The sequence below is a fragment of the Anopheles coluzzii genome, chromosome 2 (genome assembly GCF_943734685.1).
Source record: "Anopheles coluzzii chromosome 2, AcolN3, whole genome shotgun sequence".
In the NCBI taxonomy this organism is placed as follows: domain Eukaryota; kingdom Metazoa; phylum Arthropoda; class Insecta; order Diptera; family Culicidae; genus Anopheles; species Anopheles coluzzii.
In genome coordinates, this window is record NC_064670.1 from 96,467,230 (window position 1) to 96,494,252 (window position 27,023).

The 27,023-nt window shown below is 44.8% G+C and overlaps 2 protein-coding genes across 4 annotated transcripts; one reads left to right on the plus strand and one right to left on the minus strand.

The window, feature by feature from the left end:
- Window positions 1-388: 388 nt before the first annotated feature.
- On the plus strand, window positions 389-26,067 carry LOC120949812 (sensory neuron membrane protein 2). Of its 3 annotated transcripts, XM_040367343.2 has the most exons (10): window positions 389-587; window positions 1,453-1,879; window positions 14,688-14,845; window positions 14,938-15,085; window positions 15,745-15,879; window positions 17,827-18,081; window positions 18,157-18,386; window positions 18,530-18,729; window positions 24,912-25,030; window positions 25,142-26,067. In XM_040367343.2, the coding sequence occupies exons 2-10, from the start codon at window positions 1,769-1,771 to the stop codon at window positions 25,517-25,519; spliced, it is 1,734 nt and encodes a 577-aa protein (XP_040223277.1). In that variant the 5' UTR covers window positions 389-587; window positions 1,453-1,768; the 3' UTR covers window positions 25,520-26,067. The 3 variants fall into 3 exon arrangements, with proteins under 3 accessions (XP_040223277.1, XP_040223278.1, XP_049463693.1); XM_040367344.2 differs by lacking the exon at window positions 15,745-15,879 and having other exon boundaries at window positions 392-587; XM_049607736.1 differs by lacking the exon at window positions 389-587 and having other exon boundaries at window positions 597-1,879.
- On the minus strand, window positions 20,411-24,899 carry LOC120949811 (uncharacterized). The gene has a single exon (XM_040367342.2). The coding sequence runs from the start codon at window positions 23,705-23,707 to the stop codon at window positions 20,906-20,908; it is 2,802 nt and encodes a 933-aa protein (XP_040223276.2). The 5' UTR covers window positions 23,708-24,899; the 3' UTR covers window positions 20,411-20,905.
- Window positions 26,068-27,023: the final 956 nt, after the last annotated feature.

The window sequence follows — 27,023 nt, forward strand, 5'->3', positions numbered from 1 at the left end:
TCTCGCGTAGCGTTACATTAGTAACAACACAATCATCGTCCCGCCCGGTTTGATTAACAACCTCCTTACCGGTTACAGTGGCACTAAGCCAAACAAAGCACACATACAAACACACTCAACTACCCACACAACAGCGGTCGGGTCCGTTCGCCTTGATCGTCGGTTTTAGTCGTCGTCAGCAAGTTCGTTGCTGCTGTTGTTGCTGTTTGGTTTCCTACTCTGCTTGTTTTGGTTTGCGCGGTGAACTAACGCGGCGGCACGCTGCCCGAACACCACAAAACTAACCTCGCCGTTTGCGGGTTTGGAAGGGAGCAGCCGCCGTCACACCGCCGCCGAGACCATGATTGAGAAGGAGCCGAACGGTCGGTCGCTTTTTTTCCCCCGATACCATCCAAAACCTCCGTGTGGCTCTCGGTCGAACGCGGCCTGTCAGTTTCTCAACGGACGCGAACCGCGGCTGACCTAAAACTTTGGCGCTCGTACGCGCGCTCTCCGCCAGTGCAGTGTACACTACCCCCATACACATACACACACAAAAAAAAAGTGTTTGCTTACAGAGAAGGAGCGACAACCACGCGGTGTACTGTGTAAGTGGTGCCCGAGATGTACTCTAGGGAAGGAAGCACATAGTGGTTGGGTTGCTTTCAAAAGAGCTTTTCGTAGTCTTCATAGTGCAGTGCCAGAAGCTTTCCCTGTTTACTACGTATCGGCAGTGTATCGGCAACGCATACTAAGATTTGCAATCGCATAGTGAAAGGATGCAAGAGCACGTGTGCGAAATGGTGGCGTCCTCGCTTGGAAGCCGCCACACCGTGGAAACGAGGAAATGTGCAAACGAATAATTTAACGCGTGGGGAGCGGTGGCATATAGTGGAAGGAAATTTCCACACAAACACGGTCGGCGTACGGCGTACGGAGTGTTTGTGTGGTGACTTTTATTATTCGATTTGTTTCGTCGCTTGCTAACCCGAGTTCGTCGTCTGGCGTCAAGGTCTGATAGAAAGGCAGCGAGAGTGAACCGAGGTGGCAATAAACAGGCACCCCCCCGTACAATCAAGTGAGCCGAGAATGTCTGACAAGCAAACTGCATTCGGCTATTTGTTTGTTTAGAATGTTTGTGAGAGGAATGTTTGCTGAGCCCTTCGCGTCAGACGGCAATTTGTTGTTACATTTATAGTGTTCTTTTTTTGTAAATATAAGTCCCCACTTTGAATGTGTCCTTTGAGCGTCACGATTACCTCATTTACTAGGCAAATGCTTGTGAGTGGAGTGATCGTAAAGATTCCATGTTTTTTTAGTGCTACTAGGGTTCGAGGTCCTATCACTCGTCCGTCAGTGGTTTGTAGTTGTTTTTACTTTACTATTTTCCCGCTTCTCTCCCACTCTCTCTCTCTCCCTGTTCACTCCTGCGTCCTGTCTTACAACGTCGATCGCACGTGATCCGCCATACAGTGTTGTGAAAAAAGTACCGTGCAAACACTGGAAGCTGCAACTCGATGGAGCCAACCGCAACGCCTCAACGAGCCAGTTGTGAGTAGTGAACGGAGGGAGGTGATTCCATCAGCTTGCTGATCTACAAGTAAATCAACAAAAGTCAACGACGCCTTCGCCAGCAGGCGAAGATTATAAGTGATCGAGTGCAGTGTATGTGTGTCGTGATTCGTGATCGTAGTATTGGTCTGTGTGGCGTTTGTGCTCGTGATTGTGCCAGTGCAGTGAACGGTGTCACGGTGCCAACCGCGGCACACACCGCGATCCATCCAAAAAGATGGTGCAATGCACTCTGATCTGGGCCGGCATCGGTGCGATGATGGCCGTATCCGGCGCCCTGCTCGGCTGGGTCGTGTTCCCCCGCGCCGTGCACGAGAAAGTGATTGAGGTAAGCTTTCGAGAGAGCGGGGAGGGAGTTTGGAAATTGTTGGTTGGTTCGTTAGCGATTGCCAGCTGCTAGTAGCCAGGCAGAAGAAAAAGGGAAGTGACAAAGGAACGTCAAGGCTAAAACATGAGAGATAGGAGGAAAAAAAGAAAGATTAATGTGCCGGCTTTGGCATTGTATGGTCATATGTTTTAATCGACAGGACTTTTTACAGAATACAGAAAGAGTAAGGGTTGTGGAATTTGTTTCTAACAGTCTTCTCGATTTAAGAGTGACATAAAAATGTTTCCCCAAAAGAGAAACCCGATTATCGAACTATGAATACTAATTTCCTGGGATGGCATAGTTTCGTGTTCGTGTATTATGTTTATGCCACGCAAAATCCTGTTCTCTTCGTTTACAAACACTGGCATACTTCCCAAACCACACCTTTGCTGCTAATTTGCATTGGAAAAAACTGCTGGTTATTTTGAAAATCTCGACTGGACGGGACACTTTTGAAGAGAAACATGAAAAAGGAATAAAATTCGCATAAAAATTTTAGACAAGAAGTTCGATTGGTCTATTTTTAGATATTTCATGGGCCATATTTTTTTACGATGTTGCTTTTAGACTCTACGCACAAAATAACGTCCTCAACCATGTAGCGATAGCAAAAGTTGTTCTATTTATGTCTTGATTTGAATAATAACGGAAACAAGGTCTAAATAAAGTCGAAAATCAATACGATCTAAAGAAGTTGCCGCCAATTATTACACCTAACTAAAGAATTTTTGACAGTGAGCCTCCATCGTATCCATTTTTGTATGCAAAGCAACAATTATTAAATCTAGAAGAAATGTCTATAATATCAATAGTTATTTAAAGTGACTATTAATAGCTTAAAGGTAACTTTACAAAAGATGGTTGAACTCATTCATTCTTCAGCATTACATTAGAAAATGTGTATCATCTTAGCAGACTCCAATGGATCATTCATTCAAAATTGGAATAACAATCGTTAGTTATCAACTGCGATTCATTAAATTAATAACTATCCTACATCAGTTCATGAATGTTTTACTACAAAGTTTCAGAAATCAATTAAAACATCACCTTAGATACCAAAGATATCAAACTTGATGATAAAAAGGCAAACATTGGTGCCTTAGAGGCTAAAATTGAGACACACGGTCAATTTGTGCGTTAGAGATCCTAGAGGCCAGCAAATGAACGATTTTATGGCAAAATTAAGCGCCAACGACTATGTTTATTGAAGTTAAGAGGTTCACGGTGTGTAGTGGTGTATAACAGCTTTAGTATATGTAGGCTTTTAAGCATTTTGAACAGGCGAATAAATTATCTTCCTCGATATCAGTCTGATAGTCGATTGAGAGGGTCTCCAAACTTTTCAGGGATTGGGCCATTGGGTTGTTGGGATAGGTCCACGTATTAATGTTGTTTGGTAAATAAAATACAAACTAAGAATGTCTAATTTAAAGAGCTAGACATTTTTTATGTTAAAATACTAAAAATTTACAGGAAAAAACTCCAGTTGTTGTATAAAATAACTTGAATATGTCTGAATACTGATGATAATGTTGTTATGAAATATGGTTTTTTATCAGTGATTTTCCATATTATTCTCTCCGTTTGCAATAAATAGCTCGTTCAAATCGTCAATCAGTACCAATAGGGCAGTTTTATTGTAACAGGACAAACACTATTAGTGCTTTATCGTATCGTAAGTGCCATGTCCCAACAGAGCGAACGATATTAAGTATGAGATTAGGAACAAAAAAAAAACACATCAATTCTCTAGGTCATCCGCACTAGTTCTGCCTCACCGGTGTGCCTACGCAAACCGGCGTGTCCAGCCCCGAAACAGGTGGGCACATTACCTTGCCCCAAGCTCCGAGACACGTTCTCGGCTTCCTGCTTCGCTCTGCTCGGTCGGGTGCTCTGCTCGTGTGCATGTGATAAACATCCATCCACCGTTAGACCGTGTGCACCCTCCACTCGCCCGTTGTGGTTTTTGACCTTGCTCAATTGTATCAGATACACAGCCACGCACATACGGCTTTTCTCCATTTTCACCGCCACCCTGCAGTGCGGCCCTACAGAGTACATTTCCGGTTCGTACGTGAGCTTTTGCGGTTTGCATGGTGACGTTCAGTTTGGTTTGTTTTTTGTTCCCTCCTCTCCACTTGATAACATCATCTGCCCTCTGTGGATTTGACTTTTGGAAAATTGTATGCCACGGTTCATTAATATCGGCTCGAAACGGTCATTAATAAGCGACCATCCCGGGTACGGTGGGGAGCCGAAAATGATATGCTCACCGACCTTATTCCATGGTGGCGTTTATGCGGGTCGGCTGCGTGTTGCGAAGATTCCACCATCATCGTACCGATCACGATCGATCCATGCCTCTTTTGGGACGGTCTCATCATTGCCTAGTACCTGCAAACGTTTACATAACGCGTCCGTGTCCCTAAAAAACCGCTCAAACGGGCAAAGAAGAATTGGTCCATGCGGCATCAGATGCGAGAAGAAACGTTTCAAATATCATCGTGATATTTCAGTTTAGCATCATCATCGTCGTCATCAACTACGTCAAGTTACTTTACACTAAATGAAGTCTAACCTCCCCCCCAAAAAAAGGCTCGATAAGCTACCCAGGTTGCGCATCGAAGTGGCATGACTGCCTAAAACAAGTCTCCAGGCTTTTTTGTTTGCTGTCCCTTTCTACTACTCGTCCACGGAAACCTCTTGAAGATTTACGCTTCCAAATGGATAGGAGATCTCCAAAAAGCACTTCTGCTTCTGCTGGCTGTGTGAGTTGGCATCAACGTGCGGAGGCGCGTTGCGTAATGGTTGGCGCACGGTCAATATTCAATTATTACCAGCACAGCTTCATAGACACTGCGAATCAAATCTGCAATCGAACCATCGAATCGAGTGACGGTGTGCTGTAAAACCGGGGTAGCTAAATTTTATACGCCCGAATTCATATAACAGCGCAAGGAAGTGATGCGGTTTTGTAGTGTGAGGTGTGGGTTTTTGTTTTTTTTTGCAAACACCGTAACTGATTGCGAATATCTTAGGAGTGAGATGAAGGGCAAAGGAATGGTATTAGCCAGATAAATGTAGCTCTTGACGTAATGGCAGACGCAGATATTATTTCGTGTAGAAACAAAACCCTTAAAAAATTCAGTGTGCTCAAAATAAATTAATAAAAATATAAATTTAGTTCTACATGAGATTTTACATTATTCAATAGCAAGTTTATCTTGTCAGTATCTTGAAACTAATGTTGGGATACTAAGATACTATTTGGAGATAGAGTAAACTCCTTCTATCTTCGAGATTAGAAATATTTTAGAAGAGAGGGAGAGAGAGAGAGAGAGAGAGAGAGAGAGAGAGAGAGAGGAGATCACGTAAAGTATTTTATCTTTCTGCTTATTCTAGGGTAAGTGTAACAATTATGGCTACAATATGTGATCAAGATACCGTTTTTACTCCTGTACAAATAAATATTGGGTAACATTTCAAGAGTCTATAAATTTTCTTGAATTCTATAATGTGTAGAACACGAGAGTATTTTTTATTATCACTCAGTGTTTTTCTAAATAATAGAAAATTTCGATTATAAATTGTTTATCAAGTTACCAATTATAGCTGAATATTTATTATCACTGTATTGAAAATTTATTATTTATTATTTAATATTTATTATAGCTGTATATTATCATGAATATTGACATCATAAAAATCAAATTGGGACAATGGTTTAACTCAAATCAAGTAAGAATAAGTTCACTGCAAGTAAATAAATAAATGAACACCATTAAATATGTAAAAATAACAGTTTCAAATCTCCGTTTTGTATCACTAGTTGTATTGATATCCACGCTCAATTAATCGTACAATAGATACGGCTAATCCTGCTAAACTGTTAGGGTCTTATTCTACTGATAACACCTTTTTTTGAACACACTTCATATTTCCCGACAATCCTTCATATTCCGTCACTTGAAAACTATATCGAAGCCAGCTACCGTCTCGAGACACAGAGGAGTGCAAATCAGGGTGGGTCTGTTTGAATTGGTTTAAATGAAGAATCGTAGCCATTGCCCAGCTATCTTGAAGATGCTTCTGGCCATTTATGCCCTAATTCGTGAAATATCGTCGTTTGTCGTTAAATATCTAATATTTTGCAATATTTAAAATGATGATATTGAGATAAAATTATGGTTAGATGCTTCAAAATTCAACAGTGCTCTTAGCAAAACGGTAAGAGATACCAAACATCTCGGCAAAGCATTTTAAAAGGGTGATATTTAATAAACGGAAGTGACCAGCATGGAACTAATGAAGCTCAAATGTTTGCAAATGATCATATTTGAAATAAAAAATCAATCAATCGTTTAATAATACGAATAGACTGTTTTAGAGCAAAAATAATGTTCGTTATAATTGGTGCTGTTGAGACGTTATCAACAGCACTCTTTCTTTCGCCCGCAGTAAATTATTGTTAATAAAAACAAGCGTTTTTTAAGCTATCTTTAAGTTAAAATTTTATTGAGAGACGCTAAAAAATCCGTCACTTGTCTCGGGCTAAGGCGAAAGAGTGAACTTTCTTCTCTCCCGTAGCCCTGATCGTGAGCCTTCGGGAGTACTCGGCCCGATCAGTGTTGGACGTTGTCCACACTAAGTATTTACCATGTCGCCCTCTGTCGTCAATTACAGGGAACAACACCTTCTGTGCGAATCGGTTGTTTATAATTATTAACAGGTGCTATAGCCACAATTGGTACACTTATACCACCTTTATTTGTTTTTTAAGTAGTTGAAGAATACAACGACTAATATATATTTATTTACTATCATTCATCATTTATTTACGGTATATTTTGAGGAACTTAATTTATTACTTTTTTATTTCATAAGAAAAGGAGATGTTTATTATTATTATTATAAACATACACGTTTTATTTTAACATAAATTGTCATTCCTTTCATTGATTTTGCTTATAAAAATCGGAAATACTTGGAATGATATTAGCAATTCAAGCACACAGATTTCAAAGCTGTAACTGTCAAATTAAAAATAACTAAAGTATTCCCAACATAAAGTTGAACTTGATAAGCTTTGCCGAACATTGCAGACACATTTCACATGTCTTTTAGCTGTGAGAATAGTTGTCTTCTTTTCCCCATTTCGACCACACATCATCGCATGAAGACAAACTACTTCTCGATCGTTATTTACCCAAACTATGTCAAATATTCCCAATCGGTAATATTTACACTGCTTGCTTGCACACTCTCCGACCGCTCGGCTGCTGTGGCCAAGTGTTAACTGGAAATTATTAACTACTCAAACACCAGCCCTCCCAACTCTCGCGTGAGAGCAGATGTACTCCCCGGGAACAGTTCAAACACCGTTTCCTGTTGCGTAAAATGGGGATTTTGTACGATATGATCTGTGTAATACGTAGAGAATGGGTATACCGATACCCACCAACCCGTTCACGCAATTGTCATCTATGACAGTAATTTATTCCCACTGCCTTCTCCCGTTCTTTTATTTGCACTCCCCGTATTGACGTCAGTGGAAGCGTTCTGTGTGTGGTTTAGTGTTTCTAATCATTGCCAAACCTTTAACCTCCACCTCGAACTTGCAGCCTTGATCAATCGGGTGTGATTCTGTGCGGCCTGGACAGGAAGAAATGGTGTCCCAACTTCCGAACGCGGTGCATTGTACAGGGTCAGGGCTGGGGAGAACTTAATTATCGTGGCAATAATTACATCTGCCGTCGTTCCGTTCCCTTTGAGTCACGCCCCAAGCTTCGCGGTACGAATGAGTAATAGTGGGATGATCTTTGACAGTGTGTTAGCTTGAAAACCAAACACATAGCACAGCCCAACGATCACTTCAAGGCGCCTTGTGTACATTGTTTAGGTTTCCTATTTCCGTAAAGCACACTTACACCGAAAAAACGGGGAACACATAGCATTGCTGTGTAGACGAAAGAACAATTTAAGCGTCACCGAACCATTCGGTTGACAAGCACAATTCATTATTTCCCCTTTTTTTCTTACCTCCACGTAAGAAAGATGAGTAAGCTTTACAGCGAGACAAAAACAATGCTTCGATTGATTCAACGCTCAAGCAGACGTTGTGCTGACGTTTGTTGTGTGAAGTTCAAGATCGCTTCCGATCGGTAGGGGAGAGGCATGCGGATGATCTTTTGCAATGCAGATTGCCTCCTACGCAGGGGAAAAAAACTTCCCCCGAGCCAGTTCAAGATCATGACCCGTATGTTTGCCTTCATTTTGTCTAGAATCGCTCGCAGTCTGTATTTGCACTGGTAAGAAAATGTGACACTAACCGCTCAAGGTATGTGGTACAGACACGGCAGCAGCAGCAGCAGTGTCTTGGTTGTGTTGTGACGCGTGCAGTGTCTTAAAGTGCTCTAATAAATGACACTAATTAAAACGCGCTAAACCTCTGCTTGTGCGCACGTGTGACCTCGTAACTGCAGCCTTCTGCTGGTCGGGGATATTATTAGGGCTGGAGAACGGAGTGGTTTTTCATCTTTTTTTTCTATTCTCAGCGAAACTATTTCCGTGTATATCAAGATCGTTTGATAGTGTGTTGGATTTGATGGAGCGCAAAGAGACAAATTAAGGAACTGTTGAAGATTTTTTTCAAGTTTAGCCATTACCTAGCCAAGCCTAATAAGCCAAGTTTACCTTATTTCAACTTTTCCTGAAGGAATTGCTACGACCTAGAAACTCTCCTGATCGATCATTATTCTGCCTCCATTCGCTACTAGCCCCTTTGATCATGATCGATGAATATTACTCTCCATTCGTATAGCTTCTCACACCACACCAAACTTTTAAAAACCTGATCACCACCACCAAAATCTAGCTCACGAGGCCGCATCTTTTTTCACGTTTACTCAAATCGTACATTCACCTCACGGTGGTGCCACACCTCACTTCGCACAATGTAGCACTTACAAAAAAGGTACATTTTCTCCAGCCACTAAACAAACCACACCACTCATAATTTGCACGGCAAACGTCCCGGGTGGTTTCTGGCGCTTTCTGCGCTTGCTCGTCTATCGCACGAGCATTGGTAGGCTTTCCTGTTTGCGTTGGGAGCGGTCATTCCCGCTATTTTTACTCGCATCCCCGGCTCGAACAAAGGTGTGCCCTTGATTATGCGTACACCTCGGCTCCGGAGGCAGATCAACATATGGGCTATCGTTGGAGCAACCAGAGAAGCAATAGTAAAACAGATCGATCAAGTTGATTGCTGCCGGAATTGCAATAGCGAGAATGAAGTAATGCGGATATCCAGACGGTGTGATGTGGCTTGTGTGTGAAGTGATTTATCTTTTTTTACGGATGAGGGGGATTTTATGATAATTATGGTGGTTGATTAGAGCGGGAAGATACAGCAGGTGTTTTTATTTATCTGGTTTGATTGGTGTGCTGCATTATTTGAATTTGAATTTTATTGCATTATTATATAATACATGTTTTTCAACTTAAAGTATGCTAGAATTGCTTCAAAAATGACTTTCTAACGATTAATTTAACATTTGAAGCAATATTTTAACAAAAGACTTCAATGCCAATAAATTGCGAGTGATAATAAGACACGAACCCCTGTTCAATTTGCATCAGTCTTTCTATTTTACAACATAAATCAAACAGCTCAATATTATATCAATTGTTTACACCTTTTTGTGTACGATCAATACCACACACTCTTCACCGTTCCCTTCCACTCCTTCCACAATCACACCTGCACACTAAAGATGGTGGTGTGCAGACGAAGAGGAAAAAACAGAAAGGAAAAGTTGTTCCTACAATTACGCACGTGCGCACAGCATTTGCATGATCGTGAAAACGCAACAACAAAACCTGTCCATAAACATTGGCGGAATGTCGCTGTGATTTGAGCACTGGTTGGTTTTGGTGCTTGGTAATAAAAATTGAAAGTACGCAATAGCTCGATAGGCTGGCAGGGCACCGAAACCGTACGCCGGACATGTTGCATAAGTTCATATTAATGTGCCAGATCGAGCATAATGTCAAGCTTGCTTACGCTTAGATCGCTTAGACCTCCCACATTAGCAGGATCTTGTTTAAGCTAGATCGGAAAGATTGCCATGGTATGGTGAGTTTTCGTGTCGAGTTTTTTCCCTACTCGAGGCACTATTCTGAAGAATGTTGCAACGTTTCCCAATAAACGATTTGTTTGTCTTTCAGCTTGAAAAGCCACAAACACGTCCTATAAATTAACATCTTGCAAAGCTCGATTGCACTAGCCATTGCTTCGAAACTTCGCTTGCTGCTTGATATCATTGTGTACGATCTTTGGTAGGCTAAACGACACGATCATCATCATCAGCAGCAGCATTGCTAGACAACGCTGAAAAGCATGGCGCGTAACACAGTCCTGTGAATGCGATTGTTGCCGGATTCTTTCAGTTTTATTTCTCATCCCAGCTGACCCCAAGCTGGGCTGGTGGGCGGCAAGCGTTTCTCATTGTGGCGTTTTTTACCTTCTCCTCGAAGCAACACAAATCGTCACAATTGACTATTAAAATATCATTTGCATCCGTTTTGTACATTGTTTTTTTTTTCTTTCCTCTCGAAACAATTCCCCTAGAAAAGCATCAGAAACCTGTCGAAGAATGTTTTTTTTTTAGTGAAACAAGAAAGATTTATTACGCCGATTTTCCAAGTGTACATTAAATGTTGTCGCTTTAAACCCTCCCGACACGGGCGTCCATTATTGTGTCGCTTTGATGGGCTTGTAAAATCGGAGTAAAACTTCAACCGCGCAACTGTAAAAAGTGCTGAGCTTGCCGTCCCCGACCTAGCCCGGTTTGATGTGTTATTTTACCCTTCCCCAACGCGTCCGGTTGCCATCGCGGTAGGTCAATTGTTTTCCTACCGCAAAACAAACTTGCTGCTGTGGTTTTTTTCCTACTCCTACTCCTCTTTCTTCTTTCCAGCCAAAGCACTAATTCGCTTGCACCTTGTCGCACTTGCCCAAGCCGCATAAAACCGCACCGCAAACGATCGATGCGCGGCCGGGACGTGCGTTATTGGAACGGACCACCGATCGAACCGGTGCAGCCCTGTCGGGCCTGAACGCGCGCTACATACGCCTTCCCGCGCAACCTTGACCGTTTTCACCAACGCTGCATATCAAACGGTGGTTTCGTGTGTTGCTCGAATGTGTGTTTTGTTCTTGCCCAATGCGATGCGTAGGCGCACGGCTCAATCACGGCTTACACGCGCTGAAAAGTCCGAAATCAACTGTACCTACACCGCTGACGACTGTCAAGGCGAATTCGGTGACGCTTTGGGGCGGCAATGGCTTTGCTTAATGCTCGTTTGTTGCATTTGCCGCGTGCCTCTACGGTTCGACTCGGGTTTAAAACTGATCACCATCATTTTCGTTAATAGATTGTCTTTTGCTGTGTATGGTTTGCCCGGTAGGACGATTTGATACTAAGCACCTGGGTTAATTGAGCACTTTGAAAGCGTACCTTTGCACGTTCAATATTGTCAAATTTGAATACAAACGAAAAATCATGCAGCTTTTGTTGGCTTTATTCAATTATCAGCTACCAAATTCACGCTGAAAGGGGGCTGGGATGCTTTCTCGTTTATGCTGAGCTGGATTTTTCTATCATTGTGTGTGATCATCGTCATCATCATTTCGTATGCTAAAAGGGTAAACAGCTTTGACCACCCACTCGAAGGTTTGGTCGTTCCTTGTTTTTTTCTTTTTTGGGTGGAGCACGATCGAACAAGATGATCACTCCAAGCTATGCTTTATATGCAAATCAATGAAGAAAAGAAAGGCATAATAAATCTAACACCAATATTGGGACACTTTCTTTGCGTGTGTTCAGCTGGAATGCTGGAGTTTAAAGCATATTAATATCATTTTCTTTGTTGTAAACCTCAACAATGAATATATACATACGGTTTAGTACGGAATGGACTCATTCGTGAGAACTTGTGTGGTAGCGATATGACTCACCGTAATTGTTCACTGAGAATGTTAGTATTTTTCCCACATCAATTACGGTTAATATATTTCCTCGAATCGATCGAAACGATCTGTAATGTGTTCTGGGAAATTGAGAAGGAGGATATTGTTTTAAAACATCATACTTATGGAAAATTTTGTTGCGTAAACACACTTCGCTAAGGCTGTATCCGTTCGTGCACGATCTAGCAAGTACGGAATGCTGATAGGATTGTTCGGGTTAAGTAAGCTGTTCGTTGTATAATGCACTCTGCTCTTGTTTCAGCAATTTGATACCATCGCAAACGGAACACATTTCCTGTGACACTTTTTTCCGCTTCGATGCACCTGTGGCGTTGCTTGATTGATTGATTGAATATTTAGTGTTAGCTTTTTGGTCACGCATTATATGATAGCTTTATAACCGGCGACAAAAGGGACAAAGCCGCAAAGAAAACAACCTGTTCGAACCACTAACCGATGCCCGATGGTACAACTTTCAACCGATCCGGTGAGAGAAGAAAATGCAAAACTTTCTAACACGCCGGACGTGTAGCAAACACCTCCGGGAGGTTCCTCCATTTAGCAAAAATGGGAGTTTACTGTACGACTGCTACTGCGGCAGTCGCCCTGTCTAAGCCTCCTGGCTGCCTCCACACCACGCCACCTGGATGGCTTAATTCCGGGAGCAGCAATTTGTTTCCCTTTCGTCACGATGTCGTTGCACTTATCCGGTTCACCCCGGATGACGAAGGGAAAAGTGGTCAATTTTCACGCCACCAGCAGACGGCAGACTTTCCTTCGGGTGAGCGCTTCAAACGCTACCACGGTTCGAACTCTCACTCGCGGCTGCAATTAGTGCCGATCGGTGTTTGCTGTGGCGGACTCGATCGAACGAGACGAATCGTCGCTGCTGTTGGAGTTTGATGTTGTAAAGGAATGGGAGAAATTTGATAGAATTGCACAATACGTTGAGTGTTTCCTCAACTTCAAACAAGTAAAGGGCGGTAATCAAATGCGCTGGCTGCGCAATACAAGCTTCCCGCTTTTGCGTTCGAACTTTAACGATAGTTCACACGAAGCTGCCCAATCTTTGGCATCTCTTAACGACGTGTTGCAAGCTGAAACTCTTCCTCTTGCAATCGAATGTGACAAAGCGACAAACGCTTGTTACAAAACACGCTTTAAACGCAGTGAAGTCCGTTTGCAATTCATCATTGATTGGAAGCTTCCATGCTCAACTCCACTGTGCCCGTTTTATTTTGGCGTGACCCCCTTTTCTCACCATCCCGAGAATCGAAAGTTGTTTCTTTTCTTTTCGAAGCTTGGAAAGGACCATTTCCTCCGTCCTTCAAAATGCAGTTCGAGTTGCATTCGAAAGCGAGGTTGAGTTGTTTGTGAAGTCTTTTAACTATCGCCAAAAAAAGGAAAGTAATGTGCTTTATGATGTCTCTAGTTTCAACTCTCAACAAATGTTATTGAAGTTTGTATTATATTGTTTTATATCGATTGAGTTATACTGTTTCAATATTAAAAATTAATTAATGGTCGTATAGACTAATGATATTTGATGTGTTTGAACTTTTAGCTTCATAAACCAATTACTGTCCCTCTCATTAAGGACTTATCAAACTAACCATCGTTTGAAAGATAACAGAGAAGCTATCTTCCACATTAGGGAATTCAAACAAACTGACATTAATTATCTCGCGTGTTTCATGGAATCAACCAGACAGGCAGAAATTCCCAAAAACCCTTTTCTATCGCTACTGATAACAATCGTATCCCTTGTTGTAAGTGTTTCTGTTAATAAATTATTCAATCAGTTCATGAACCGAACGTGACGGAAATATTGTCGATAAACGCATTCATTGAGTTGAAACACGCCCCAGCACTCAGGCCATAACGATAACCAGTAGCCCTGTAAAACAAAAACGCCTGAAGGTAGGCAATCCGATTAGCACCATACATGCATACAGTAGCCTACATAATTAATGCGAGACACAAACGATAAATCATTACGTGTGTGTTTATGTTTGAAAATGTATTAAATTGTTTATCGATACAGCGTGTTTACAGGATTTCCTGGGGATTTCAAGACTTAATTAAGGCTTTTTACTGTTTTTTTTTTAATATTCCTCAAAACATTTCTTCGTGTAATCTATTATTTGCTTAATGTTCTGAAAGAAATTTACCTATCACAATATTAATATATCCAATTTTTATCTGAATGTACACTCAAAAATATACAAAAAAGGTAGAAACTTCCACATTTAGAACTTACTATTGCTCGTTACTATTGCTCCACTTTATTAAACATGCATCACGCTCGACTACCAGATCAGATGCTTGCGACTGATAACTCCCACGTACTAGGATGACTTCCGTCACGCAATGTAACAGGAAAATACGGGAAAACCATTCTCTTCCGATTCGGTCGTGAAGCAATCATTCCATTCGAGCGTAATCGTGAAAGTAAGCAATCAAACCGGTGTACGCAATCATCTGCCCGCGATGACGCGGCACTGATAGCGAGCGGCGAGGGAAAGCTCTTTTAATTGGCCACTGGCACGAACTAACAGTGACATTTTCCTTTTATTCTTCCCCATCCCCATCGCTCTCGAAAATGCGGTCAGGGTTGCGATAGAATGAAGACGTCGATTAGGCCACCCAAGGACGGTCGAATATCCTTGGCCCCGAATAACACACTTTCTTACACTTTCTCACACACACCTTTTCCTTGCTTTCCTTTTGCAGGCCACAGAGCTACGGCAGGGCACGGATCAATACAAGCGCTGGGAGGCGTTGCCCCAGCCGCTAGACTTTAAGGTGTACATATTCAACGTCACCAACCCGTACGAGGTGATGCAGGGCCGGCGCCCGAAAGTGGTCGAGGTGGGACCGTACGTTTACTTGTAAGTAGTGCAAACCGAGTGTCCATTTTTGGGGGGGGGGGGGTGTTGAATAATTGTGCGATTTGCGTAACAAAAACTGTAACATTTTGCAGCCAATACCGACAGAAGGATAATGTACGGTTTAGCAGGGATCGTTCGAAGGTCCATTTCAGCCAGCAGCAGATGTACGTGTTCGATGCAGAATCGTCCTATCCGCTGACGGAGAACGACGAACTGACGGTGTTGAATATGCACATGAACGTAAGTAGGGAAATGGGCAAGCTGACACTATACCGTCCTATTCCCTTGCAATGGAAAATTCTTACCGCGGAGAAAAGCGTTCCAGAAGCGTTATCTTTATAGGAACCAGCTTACATATTGTACAGTTTTTATTTACACAAAATACTAACTTAAACCTCCACAAACATATTAAAACAAACTCACTGAACACACACACACACAAAAAACCCCTGACACCTGAATTAATCCACAACAACCTGATGCTAATCCTCACTCCTTGTTATCCCCTTGCAAAGAAAAAACTCGTTACACTCGTACACTTTGTGAACTGCATGCGATCATACAGTGCGCATAAATGGCATAAATGGTATGCAAACACCTCAAATGCACCTTTTTCAAAACCCAACGAAATAATTGGACGAATTCGTACATGTTAAGCAGAAGTAAAAAGGATCTTTTACCAGTATTCGTTTCATTTCATGTTGCTATGTTTTGTTTTCATTTCGTACCATTTCTTTCGTTTAATTCCATGTACTTTTATTACTATTTTTTATTATCTATTCTAAGCTACTCTTTTCTACTTTTCTCTCTTTTTTCGCTCCTTGTTGCTCTCGTTCTTCTCGCCCTATTTTCCACCCTGTCCACTCTTCTGAACTCTGTGTCTTTCTTCTTGTTTTCAGAGCATTTTACAAATAATCGATAACCAAGCAAAGGAAACGATCACCAATTTTCGATCGGACGTGAATAATACACTCGAAAAAATTCCCGTCGTTAGAGTCATTAAACGGATCATCGAGCGCACCACGCCGATCCAAGTAAATGGTTTTCATTTATTCATTTCGTTACGATCCGCGCTGTCGCTGTGGCGCTCGCTTTAGCTTACGTGCATTTTTTCCTTCCTTCTGCTCCTTCTTCGATGTTTGTTTCATTTCATACACTGATCATACTATCTGCATCTCCACCAACACACCTATGTAATTGTCGCTCATACCGTATCATGATGAGATTTTGTTAGTCTTTAACCACGTTCGCTGGGTTGTTGGCGTTGACCATCGTTCGTTCCGCATGTATTGTCATTAATATTGCGCGTGCATAAATTTAGCACCCACTGTAGCCGGGATTTGCGTATGTTTGAAGGGTTGTTTTGCAGTTAGTTTAGGCTCACGGGATAGCACTGTAACACGTCCTTGAGACGGCGGTGTGCTATCCAGTTTGGCTCTTGGCAGTGGCAGTTTTTGGGGGGGTCCTTGCGAGCTCAACTCGGTGCTGCTTCTGTGTAGTGTTTTGTGTGTATTTTGACCTTCCCATACTACCATTTGGCAAATGTTCTGCTGCTGTGTTTGTATTTTGGTTGTCTGTGTGCGTGTGTCTGTGTGGCTTCCTGATTTTTGTGTGCATAATCCATCAAAAAGCGGGATTCGGGTGGCGGAATCTAATCGGTGTTCGGTGGCTCTGGTGCTCCTTTCACCCACCCTTCCTTCCATCGGTATTTCTTGTAGCCAATCTTCTAGTCTCCTTACCCACACCATCATCCTTTCCACGCTACCTGTAAGCCTCATGCCCGCAAACTCATTCGCAAACTCATCCATCTCCGACGCCACGAACGCCGATCCGATCAGATTTCAAACACAAAACGCCACCGTGCACAAGACACAACGCGACAGAATGGACCATCACCATCACTACGAACATGCATGCAAGGGTAGTGTAGTGGGATTTTTTACAATCATTTTTCATCATTTTAAAACACAAACACAACGCTGACGCTGTCTCACGTCCGCTCAGTGTCCACTGAAGCGCGGCGAGCGAACTTTAATCAATCTTTTAAAACAAACAAAAAGCCTCCCGAACGCTCCAATACGCTTAAGACGACTTGTTGGTGCGTTGCGCAGTGGGCTCAGCCGGAAACTTAGCATCACCGAACAAACGGTCGCATCGGCATCATTCTTGAACTTGGGGGTTCGTCACTTGCAACTGCCCACCGGGCGAGCGTTGAAGTCTTTTGTGTGGTATTTTCAACACGACGCGTAGAATTTGCAAACGCGCCCCCTGTCGGTAACTTATAATCCTCACTTTCTAATCCCTCGTTTGACCTAGATTCGATTGCGTCTCGGTACGGACCTGCTCGTTTGCGCTCCTTTGCGTCGGGCACGCCGCGACACCTCAGGTTCGTCATGACATTCACCAGTGTACGAGTCAAATCGTTTGCCATATATCCTCACCCTCCTCAATCCACCAACAACACAACCGCACACCACCCCAATTCCTTCCTAGAAGGTCCGTTTTTGACTAACTCTTACTAACGAAAATTTAACGAAACTAATCAAGTTGATTAACTACTTTTTTGTCCATGTACTAACCTCCAAGTGACTAACACACTAAAACCGAACGTTTCCCAATACTATTCCCGTGTGTAAGATCACGTTCATCCGGCACGCATGACATTCCTCATGTGTCCATCCATCCACTCTCACTCATTCTCATTCGATTCGTTCGCTCGTGTACTCGTTTCTTTCCTCCCGTTCATCTCATTTATTCGGTAATTTTGTTTTTATTCACTTCTTTGTCTTCTGCTCACCCATATTGACATATCCGTTACGCACGGGCACGGACAAATTGCATTGCATTCGATCCGGCCACTGCAACACGCCCACACTCGTACGTCCGTTGCAAAAAAAAAACTTGATTTTGCTTGGTTCAAATCGCTCTACGAAATGTGTGCCAATACTCGCCGCCCTCGCCGACACTTTCACCGCGTGCAGTCGATACTGCAAATTGCCGAAGATGAAACGTACGACAGCTTGCGGCTGATCAATGTCGAGCTGAACCGTATCTTTGGCCGGCCGGACACGATGTTCCTGCGGACGACGCCGAAACAGTTCCTGTTCGATGGTGTGCCGTTCTGCGTGAACGTGATCGGCATTGCGAAGGCAATCTGCAAGGAGATCGAGAAGCGCAACACCAAAACGATTCGCACCATGCCAGACGGGAGCCTAAGGTTTTCCTTCTTCAGCCATGTAGGTTGCGGCGACGGTTTGTGGAACAGTTTTGTGGATATTTAACACTTAAACTGGGTTGTGTTTGTTTTGCAGAAAAACATGACGGACGATGGCATGTTCACGATCAACACGGGCATTAAGGATCCGTCCAGGACGCAAATGATTGAGCTGTGGAACGGTCGAACGACGCTCGACGTGTGGAACAATCGGAGCAGCGGGCTGTCCTCGTCCTGCAACAAGATACACGGAACGGACGGTTCCGGTTATCCACCGTTCCGGACCGGGGTGGAACGGATGACAATCTTTAGCACGGATATCTGCCGGTAAGGGTGGAAAATGTGCAGCAAATTGCATAAATTTAGGCGTTGTAGGAAAATATCTCGAATAAACGCCTAAATGTATGCAATTCTAGGTAAAATGATTCTTTTTTTTAAATTAAAAATGTATTTCCTTGTTAAACTTACAGCACAGTAGACATTAAACTGACCGGCTCGTCATCGTACGAGGGCATCCCAGCGCTACGGTACGAGATTGACAATAACTTCCTGCACGAAATAGGACCCGAGTACGGTAACGACTGTTACTGCGTCAACAAGATCCCGAAGTCGATCGTTAAAAGCAACGGCTGCCTGTACAAGGGTGCACTGGACCTGTCCAACTGTTTCGGTGAGTCGAGTTTGTCGCCTTTTTACAACCGGTAGAACATGTTTTATCTTTTGAAAAGGGGAAACGGCTGCTGTTAAATATGATTATTGCAGTGCAATCTGGTTAATTTTCCACTCGATCGCTCGTGTTAAGTGTTGTTTCGTTTTACGCTTGATTTTTCGGTACAAAAAAGGGAACGTTTTCACAGCCAGAACGCCATTCAAGCCATTATTGCGCCACTCAACGCATCAGGCGTTGGAAGATGAAATATAGTTATTGACTTAATTGAGGCGGCTATCAGCACTATCTCGTGCGCCCCATTGATGCGTTGTAAACAATCAAAGACTTAAAGCCTGCTCTTATTAAATCGGCTTTCCTTATCCACCGGTGTGTAGTACAACTACGTCAGATCTCAATCACGCAAAGCATCGAACACGATAACAAACTAATTTACAGCTGCTTCCCTAGTGCCTGCCAATCCCTCTGATCGGTGGGTGTGAGAACACTTTGCACACGTTCACTGCCCCTACGGTTCTAGCGGCTCGTGCGTGGTGCCATTTAAAGTTATGCGTACCTGAAAAACCTGCGGAACAGGTTAAATAAGTTTCGCACTGCTACTGCTATTTTTACGCTTGAAAGGGTGTTTCCAGTTTTTTTTATAGATGTATTCTCAATGTATTTGTGTGATAAAAACAGGCTTAGTCACGTACCTTCCCCCATGAGACGAGGATGTTTTATGGGGCTCTAACTTTTGCAAACAATCAGTCAATATAGATAACGCAACCGGCTGAGTATGCCGATAACGTTCGCCACCTTTATGTTCGTTTTTTTCTTTTTGCAACAAATTATGTCGTATCGCGATCGCGTTACATCGATCGTAAGATCACCGATAGCAGCGCCTTCAACGGGTCGGACTGATTGAACTTTGGCTTTACGATATTTTTCCCACACATGCGCCTCTATAATGCGCCATTCAAACGCGCACCGGCCAACAACGCTATGACCGATCGTTTGGCCGATTGTTTGTCTGGCTCAAGGTGTGTAAACATTTGCTCAGCAGGGGAAAGAACTCTCGTAAAAACCTCATCAAATGTCAAACTGGTGACGGTGGAGCTGGGATTCAAGAATAATTCTTCGGTTTATCAATGCCTGCACATGACCGTATGCCACCGAATGCTGCCCAACCATTTAAGGTAATGATTTACGATCTTAAGGCGGCATCCATAAATTACGTAAAATAAAAAAAATAATTTAACGTTCCTCGCTCAAAAAACTGTATGTTTCACGTTCTTTCACAACTAGTTGAGCTGAATGAATCGCTGAAGATAAAGCTCATCTATAAGTTACGTAACTGTTAGGCTCCATGGTTCTTTTTACCCCCTCGATTCCATTTTGGTTTCATAATTTGGGAAATTTTGTGTTCAAAAAATACCCCGTTTTTTATATGTTATAATTTTTAACTGTTTATATGTTGGAAACATCGTTTAAAACAGTGATTTACGTTTCACAGCTTCATAGTTAATTTAAAAATATACACATAACTACACTTGATCGAGGAAGCAACGAATTGATGTTTGTTGGCATTTTTCCAGGCTTAAAGAATGATGGCTGTTAGCATGATTTTTCATGAAGTTTGTGCATAATTTAACCTCCATTCAAAATTAAATCGATTGAACATATTGTTTTGTATTATGCCAAAAGGGCCTGAACGCCTCTACGCCCTCTCACCTATACGCGTTACGTAATGTATGGACAGCCACCCATAAGAAGATTAAAATCTTCTTCTCTAACGTCATCAAACTAACATTTGGTCCCTATTTATGGGGAATTTCCTGTCGCATCATGTACGAAACCAGCGATGAGTGATCTTCTACCGAGCCGGCAGGTGTCAACTTATGCAAATCAACCCCCTTCGCCCAAAAGCATAAAGAACGGAACTGGTACGAATTGTTGTCTGCTGCGTAGTCTGTAATCAAAAACCCATCTCCTTTTTTGGCGTGATTCATTCGTGGGATTTATTTCTGTGCTGCAAGTGATCTTTTTTTTTCTCTTCCGCTAAATGTCACAAACTGGTTTGATTGTATAGAAAGCAACAAATAAAAACAGCGGACATTTATTTATCTTTTTAAAAGGTGCTACCGAACAGACGCATTTAGAGTCTACTTTGGAACGATCGTTTTATACGCCCCGTTTTCGTTTAACCGGCCTGAAACCAGCGATTAAAGTCGCTAAACCTTGCAGTGGTCACAACCGGTGGCAGTGTGGTGGTGGCGGTGGACAGCGTTGACGAGCTTTCGGTGGCAGTGCTTTCGGTTGCCCGCAGCCGGGAAGCGAACGGTTTGAACGTGTACACCGGCGCGGCGGTGCTGACGGCGGGACGGCGGCCGAAGTTGTTCAGATAGAACTCGTACAGGCTTGTGGTTGAAGGGGGCACCGTCGTCGAGACGGTGGATGGGCGGCTTGTTTTTACTGTCTGGCGTTGGGTAGACCTTACCTTGGTGGTGGTGGTGGCTGTGATGGTGGTCGTGCGAGGTACCGTACTCCAGCGCGGCAACTTTGTTGTACTTGTCCGTGACCTTGTCGTGCGCGATCGCGTGGTGGTTGGCATTGTCGTGATCGCTGCCGTTGTCGTCGTCGTCGTATCGTCGGGATCTTCGAAGCAACCGTCAATGTACCGGTCCGACCGTCCCTTGCAGTACGGCCGGTACACGGCCCAAGCGTTAAACCCATCGCCCGACAGCCGTGTGTGCTCCTCGTAGATCGTCTTCATGCACTCCACGTCATCCGTCAGATCGTTATCCTCCAGATCGGCACAGGACAGCCCGCAGACCCAACCCTTCCCGGGGGGCGAGCACCAGTAGATGTCGCTGATCTGAAACAGCCCGTGGTCCTCACTGCCGTCCGCGTTCAGCCGCCCGATTGCCGACACATTGTAGCTCGACTCCCGGTGCGCGATGCAAACCCACGTGGCGATCTGGTCGTACGGCAGCCCGTGCCGATAGTACAGCTCCCGTGCCAGCTCACACCGCTCGTACACCTTGCCGCGGGGGAAATTCTTCGGCGGCGCGATCGGGCGCCTCGTGGTCGGTGGTGTGGGAACGATCGCATTTTCACCCTCCTCGAAGCACCCCTCGATCATGGTGTCGCTTTTCCCCCGGCAGTACGGTTGATACACCGCCCAGGCGTTGTAACCATCGCCGGAAATGCGCGCATGCTCCTCGAAGATGAACTGCATGCAGCCAAGATCGTCGCTAAGGTCGGCGTCCCGCAGCTGGGCGCAGCTGATGCCACAAACCCAACCGCGACCGGGCGGCGAGCACCAGTACTCGTCGCTCAGCTGAAACATGCCGTGGTACTGCACACCGTTTGGGCCGTACCCGAGCGCGGAACTGTTGAAGTTTGATTGATACTTGGCGATGCACACCCAGATTGCGGTTTGCTCCAGGGAAAGACCCTGTCGGTGAAGCTCTTGGGCTAGTTCGCAGCGTTCAAACACTTTGCCGGGGGACGAGCGTGTCTGGGGCACTCTCGTTGGTGCTGTGATGGCAGGTCGCGGGACCGTCACTGGATGGGCAATGTCCACCTCTTCTCCAAAGCAACCACGAACGAACGTATCCACCGCATCACGCTGACAGTAGGGCTTGTACACTGACCAGGCATTAAACCCATCCCCAGACAGTCTCTGATGTTCTTCGTAGATCGTCTTTACGCATTGCACATCGTCACTGATGTCGGAATCCTTCAACGCATCGCAACTCACTCCACAAGCCCACCCATTGCCCGGTGGAGAGCACCAATAGATATCACTAATCTGGAACAGTCCATGATCGCCACTTCCATCCGCATTGAGACGTCCCTCAGCTGATGTATTGAACCGACTCTCGTGGTAAGCAATGCACACCCAGGTAGCAACCTGCTCCTTCGGCAGGTGGAACTTGTGCAGCAAATCATTCGCCAGCTCACAGCGATCGTACACCTTGCCAACCTCCGCCAAACTCTTCTTCGGGACGGTCGGAATGGTCGTTGGAGCAACAATCCCGGGCCTTGGTTTATTCTGCGTCGTTGGATGCGTTTCGAAGCAGTTGTGCACGAAGCTTGCTTCCCGTCCCTCGCAGTACGGTCGGTACACGGTCCAGGCGTGAAATCCATTGCCCGAAATGCGCTGATGCTCGTCGTAGATCGTCCTAACGCACCGCACATCATCAGCAATGTCATCGTCCCTCATGGCGGCACAAGTAACGCGACACGCTTTGCCCGGCCGACGGTCATCCTGCGAGCACCAGTAGATGTCACTGATCTGAAACAGCCCATGGTCGCCACTTCCGTCCGCATTGAGACGCCCCTCTGCGGATGTATTGAACCGACTCTCGTGGTACGCAATGCACACCCAGGTTGCGATCTGCTCCATCGGCATTCGATGTCGATCGCGTAGCTCCATCGCCAGCTCGCACCGTTCGTACACCTTCCCGACCGTCGCCTGCACAAGGTTCGCCTTTTTTGCCTTCGCGCGCTTGCGCTTAAAGTACTCCTGCACCCGCACAACCTCCTCATCGAGACAGTCCTCGAACGGGATCTTCCGAACCCCGCGGCACGCCGTTGCGTGGATCGGCCACGCAGCGAAACCATCGCCCAGCTCCCGCACGTAAGCCGCATGGACCTTCAGCATACACTCAATGTCATCGTCCAGCTCGTCATCGAGCAGCAGGTTGCACGTCGCCAGTCCACAGATCGAACCGTACCGGGCGCAAGCGTACCGGTCGATGAGCTGGAACAGCCCGTAATAGCCACTGCCGCCGTAATGTTTGAACCGCGCGTTCACGGCCGACCCGTTGTACGACGCACCCTGCTCGGCAATGCACAGCCAATCGGCGATCTGGTCTTCCGGGACGTGCTTGAGCGCTAGCTCGCGGGCCACTTCACAGCGCGTCCAGTGGCGCACGCTGCCCGCCGCGATGCTCACGATCACGCTCAGCACGACGATCAGGACGTGCGGCATCATATCCTAGCGGGGGCCGTTACTTTACCCACAGCATCACAAACACAGACACACGCCAGGCACACACACGCGCACACACCAGACAGACACTCCGGAGACGCAGTCAATCGCGGTTAGTTGCGCAGCATAAACTAACTCTCGCTGCGGCAGCGAACGCGCCGGAAAGCTTGCGCATCGACTGTTTTGCTGAGCGCATCTGCCGCTCTCGTGCTCGTTGCCTGATCGCTCGATGCTCACGGAGAGCCGACACTTTAGGACGGCGCTTTACGCAAGGGACGGAGCCGAGCTGGGTGTCTCTTTCAACAAGTCACTGAGATGAAGATCGAGTCCGCATGACGCCTGTGAGCTTTCGATTAGGGCGCTATTTTTGGCAGCTTTGCACAGCGTCGGAAGATCGTTCTGTCGTGAGTCGCGAATCTAACATATGATCGTTTGCTAGCGCCGTTCTCCTTCTCCTTAGGCAGTTCTTTAAATAGCAGTCACGACTTCTACCATTGACTCGTCGCGGTGTATTATGCTGAACCCTAACGGGTTTATAGGCGTCATTAGTAACACTTCGTTATCGTGCGATCGTCGCGTCATCGATTAATAGGAGTTAATTAAGATGAGCCTAGCCGGGTTTCTGCTCTATTGATGGGAATCAGTTTGATCTCTAGCCATGTTGCGGATGGATAAGGTGGAACTACACTCATATCAGACGGGTGATCTTATCACAGGGACAGGCGAATGGTCGAATAGTACACGCGCCGGCTCTTGTAAAGCTCGGACGTGGTTCGATTCCTATAAGAAGCGTACTCTCGAAGGGGTATGATTTAGCGGAAAATATTAATCCTAAAGTTAGCCAACACATTGAGGTCAACAAGTGACTACGAAGATGTCATTTATGGTCATATAAAAAGAAGAAGAAGAAGAAGAAGAAGAAGAAGAAAATGCATAAAACCTTCGCTTTCGCCACCATCAGTTCCTACTTCCTCAATATTGCGCCTGTAAGATTGATGTCTCATAAGCCAAACCGTTCGTTTTCGTTTGCGCCTACCCTTTAGAATCAATGCAAATGGCGTCACATGTTGTCTTCTCCCAGTCCCTGTCCCACGTCTCTCCATCACGATAACGGCTGGCTTTGACTGACTCAATCGATAGGCATATAAAACCGTGAGTGATTAATTGACTGTTAATTTTTTACGACTTTTGCTTTCGTTCCTGCTAGATGCACCGGTCGTTCTAACGCTTCCCCATATGCTGGGTGTTGCCGAGGAGTACACCGCACTGATTGACGGTATGGACCCTGAGCCGGAGCGGCATCAGATCTTCGTAGACGTAGAACCGGTAAGTAGAACCGAGGCCTGTGTGTGTGTCTCTAACAAACAACTAAACCCATCTGTTGCCATACTTTACGGCTTAACGTTTCCTTTTGTATCTTTATTGCCATTTATTCAGTACACCGGGACACCGCTGAACGGTGGCAAAAGGGTGCAGTTCAACATGTTCCTGCGGCGGATCGATGCGATCAAGCTGACCGACCGGTTGCAGCCGACCCTGTTTCCGGTGATCTGGATCGACGAAGGAATCGCGTTGAACGAGGACATGGTGAAGCTGATCGACGACAGTCTGATGAAGGTGCTCAGCCTGCTGGACGTGGTGCAGTGGGTGCTGATCGGTGTGGGGCTACTGCTGGCCGTCCTAATGCCAACGGTGTACTTCGTGAAACGGTGCCGGGGCGAGGGTAGCCGAACGGTTAGCCCGGCCGTTACGGCCACCACCAGTGCAGCCAGCCTGTCGACGGTGGCGGGCGTTACGGGTGATCGAAGCAAATGACGCACGTCGCTTACTATGCTAAGTCTGGACTGATGAATCTAGCAGCGGCAGCCGCAGTTTTGGTAGCGGAGCCGCGATCGGCAGCGATCAACATATTAAAAAACAAAAGGTGCCAATGAGATAGGTGTCAGGTGCACCTGTGCGTATGTGTGTGTATGAACGTATGTATGTAGAAACGCATCCCTAGGATCTACGAGAATGCGACGAATGCGTGTGACATGAATGTTTGAGCAAGGGATTTTGGTACGAGCAAAAAATCATGCGCTTCCTGGCCCAACGACCGCTGACAAAACTCAAGAGCCTGAAACTCCGATGCCGTCCATTAATCAAAGGGGATTTCTGGATCGTGGGTCTTGGGTTGGTCGTTTTTAAGGTAACGATCGAGTTTTAGAAATAGCTACCAAACCGACCGATTGTACTTGCTTTCTTCTATATTTCGTTTCTGTTGTTCTTGTAATGAATGTGATTTATCGTAAGAACGTTATAGTAAGCAGGAAATAAAAAGTAAAACCATATTTTTCAATAAAAATGCAAAAAACATAACCAAATGTGCTGTCTTTTATTAAATGCCTATATTATTTTACTAGCCAAGTTCACCAAGATGTCTGTCAAGATCAACGAGGTTTGTATATCACACTTTGTGTGCTTCCGAAGTCTTCTCGATTGGATCAGTTTGTGGAGCCAGTAACAGTCGTCGTCATCGTTGCTCTAAGTTACGATTCGTTCAAAATAGTAGAACTGCTCTTCCAGCTTGTAGAAGTCCTCGTCATTTATTAGAACCCATTATCTAGCTGATGTGCACACATTGGAACATTTTACATTTTCTTCCCATGATGGCATTGTCGTCAAAATGTTTGAGGTCGTGACCATACCAGGCTTGTGCGTAACATCTTCTAGGGCGGTATAACAGAATCGAAAGATTCCTTGTACCATCTTACATTGAGCTTCAGTTAGACACATTGGTCGAAACTCTCAACATTACTTTCTTGTAGTGTTGGGAAAAATGAAGTCCCAATTCATGCTAAATCTGACATTTCTGAAATCAATTCTGGGTAGTAGGTCCGGAATCGAACTCGGCTTCGAAATCAGAATCGGCTCGGGAATCAAAATCGGCTCTGGAACTGGTTCCAGATTCGGCTCCGGAATCGGAATGGGTTTTGGCATCTCCATAAGGATAGACGTTTTGGTCCAATGATGAACTTATAAACGATGAATTCTCATGGAGATTCGGAGCGATTTCACTTTTGAAACTCCTTATTACAATTCAAGAACTGATTCGCATTCCAGAGTCAATTCAAGTTTTGGGGTTAAATCTGAATCCGTTTCTGGCGAAAATTGCGATTCTTTGGTCAATTCTCATTACAAAGCCAGTTCTGATTCCGGAGATGATTTCCAGAGCCGGAATCGGCTCTAATGTACAAGCCAATAAAAAGGTTATTCATAATTCGATTAGAAGGTAACTACCCTTATCGTCGAATCGCTCTTTATTTGTCGCCCTGTCTGC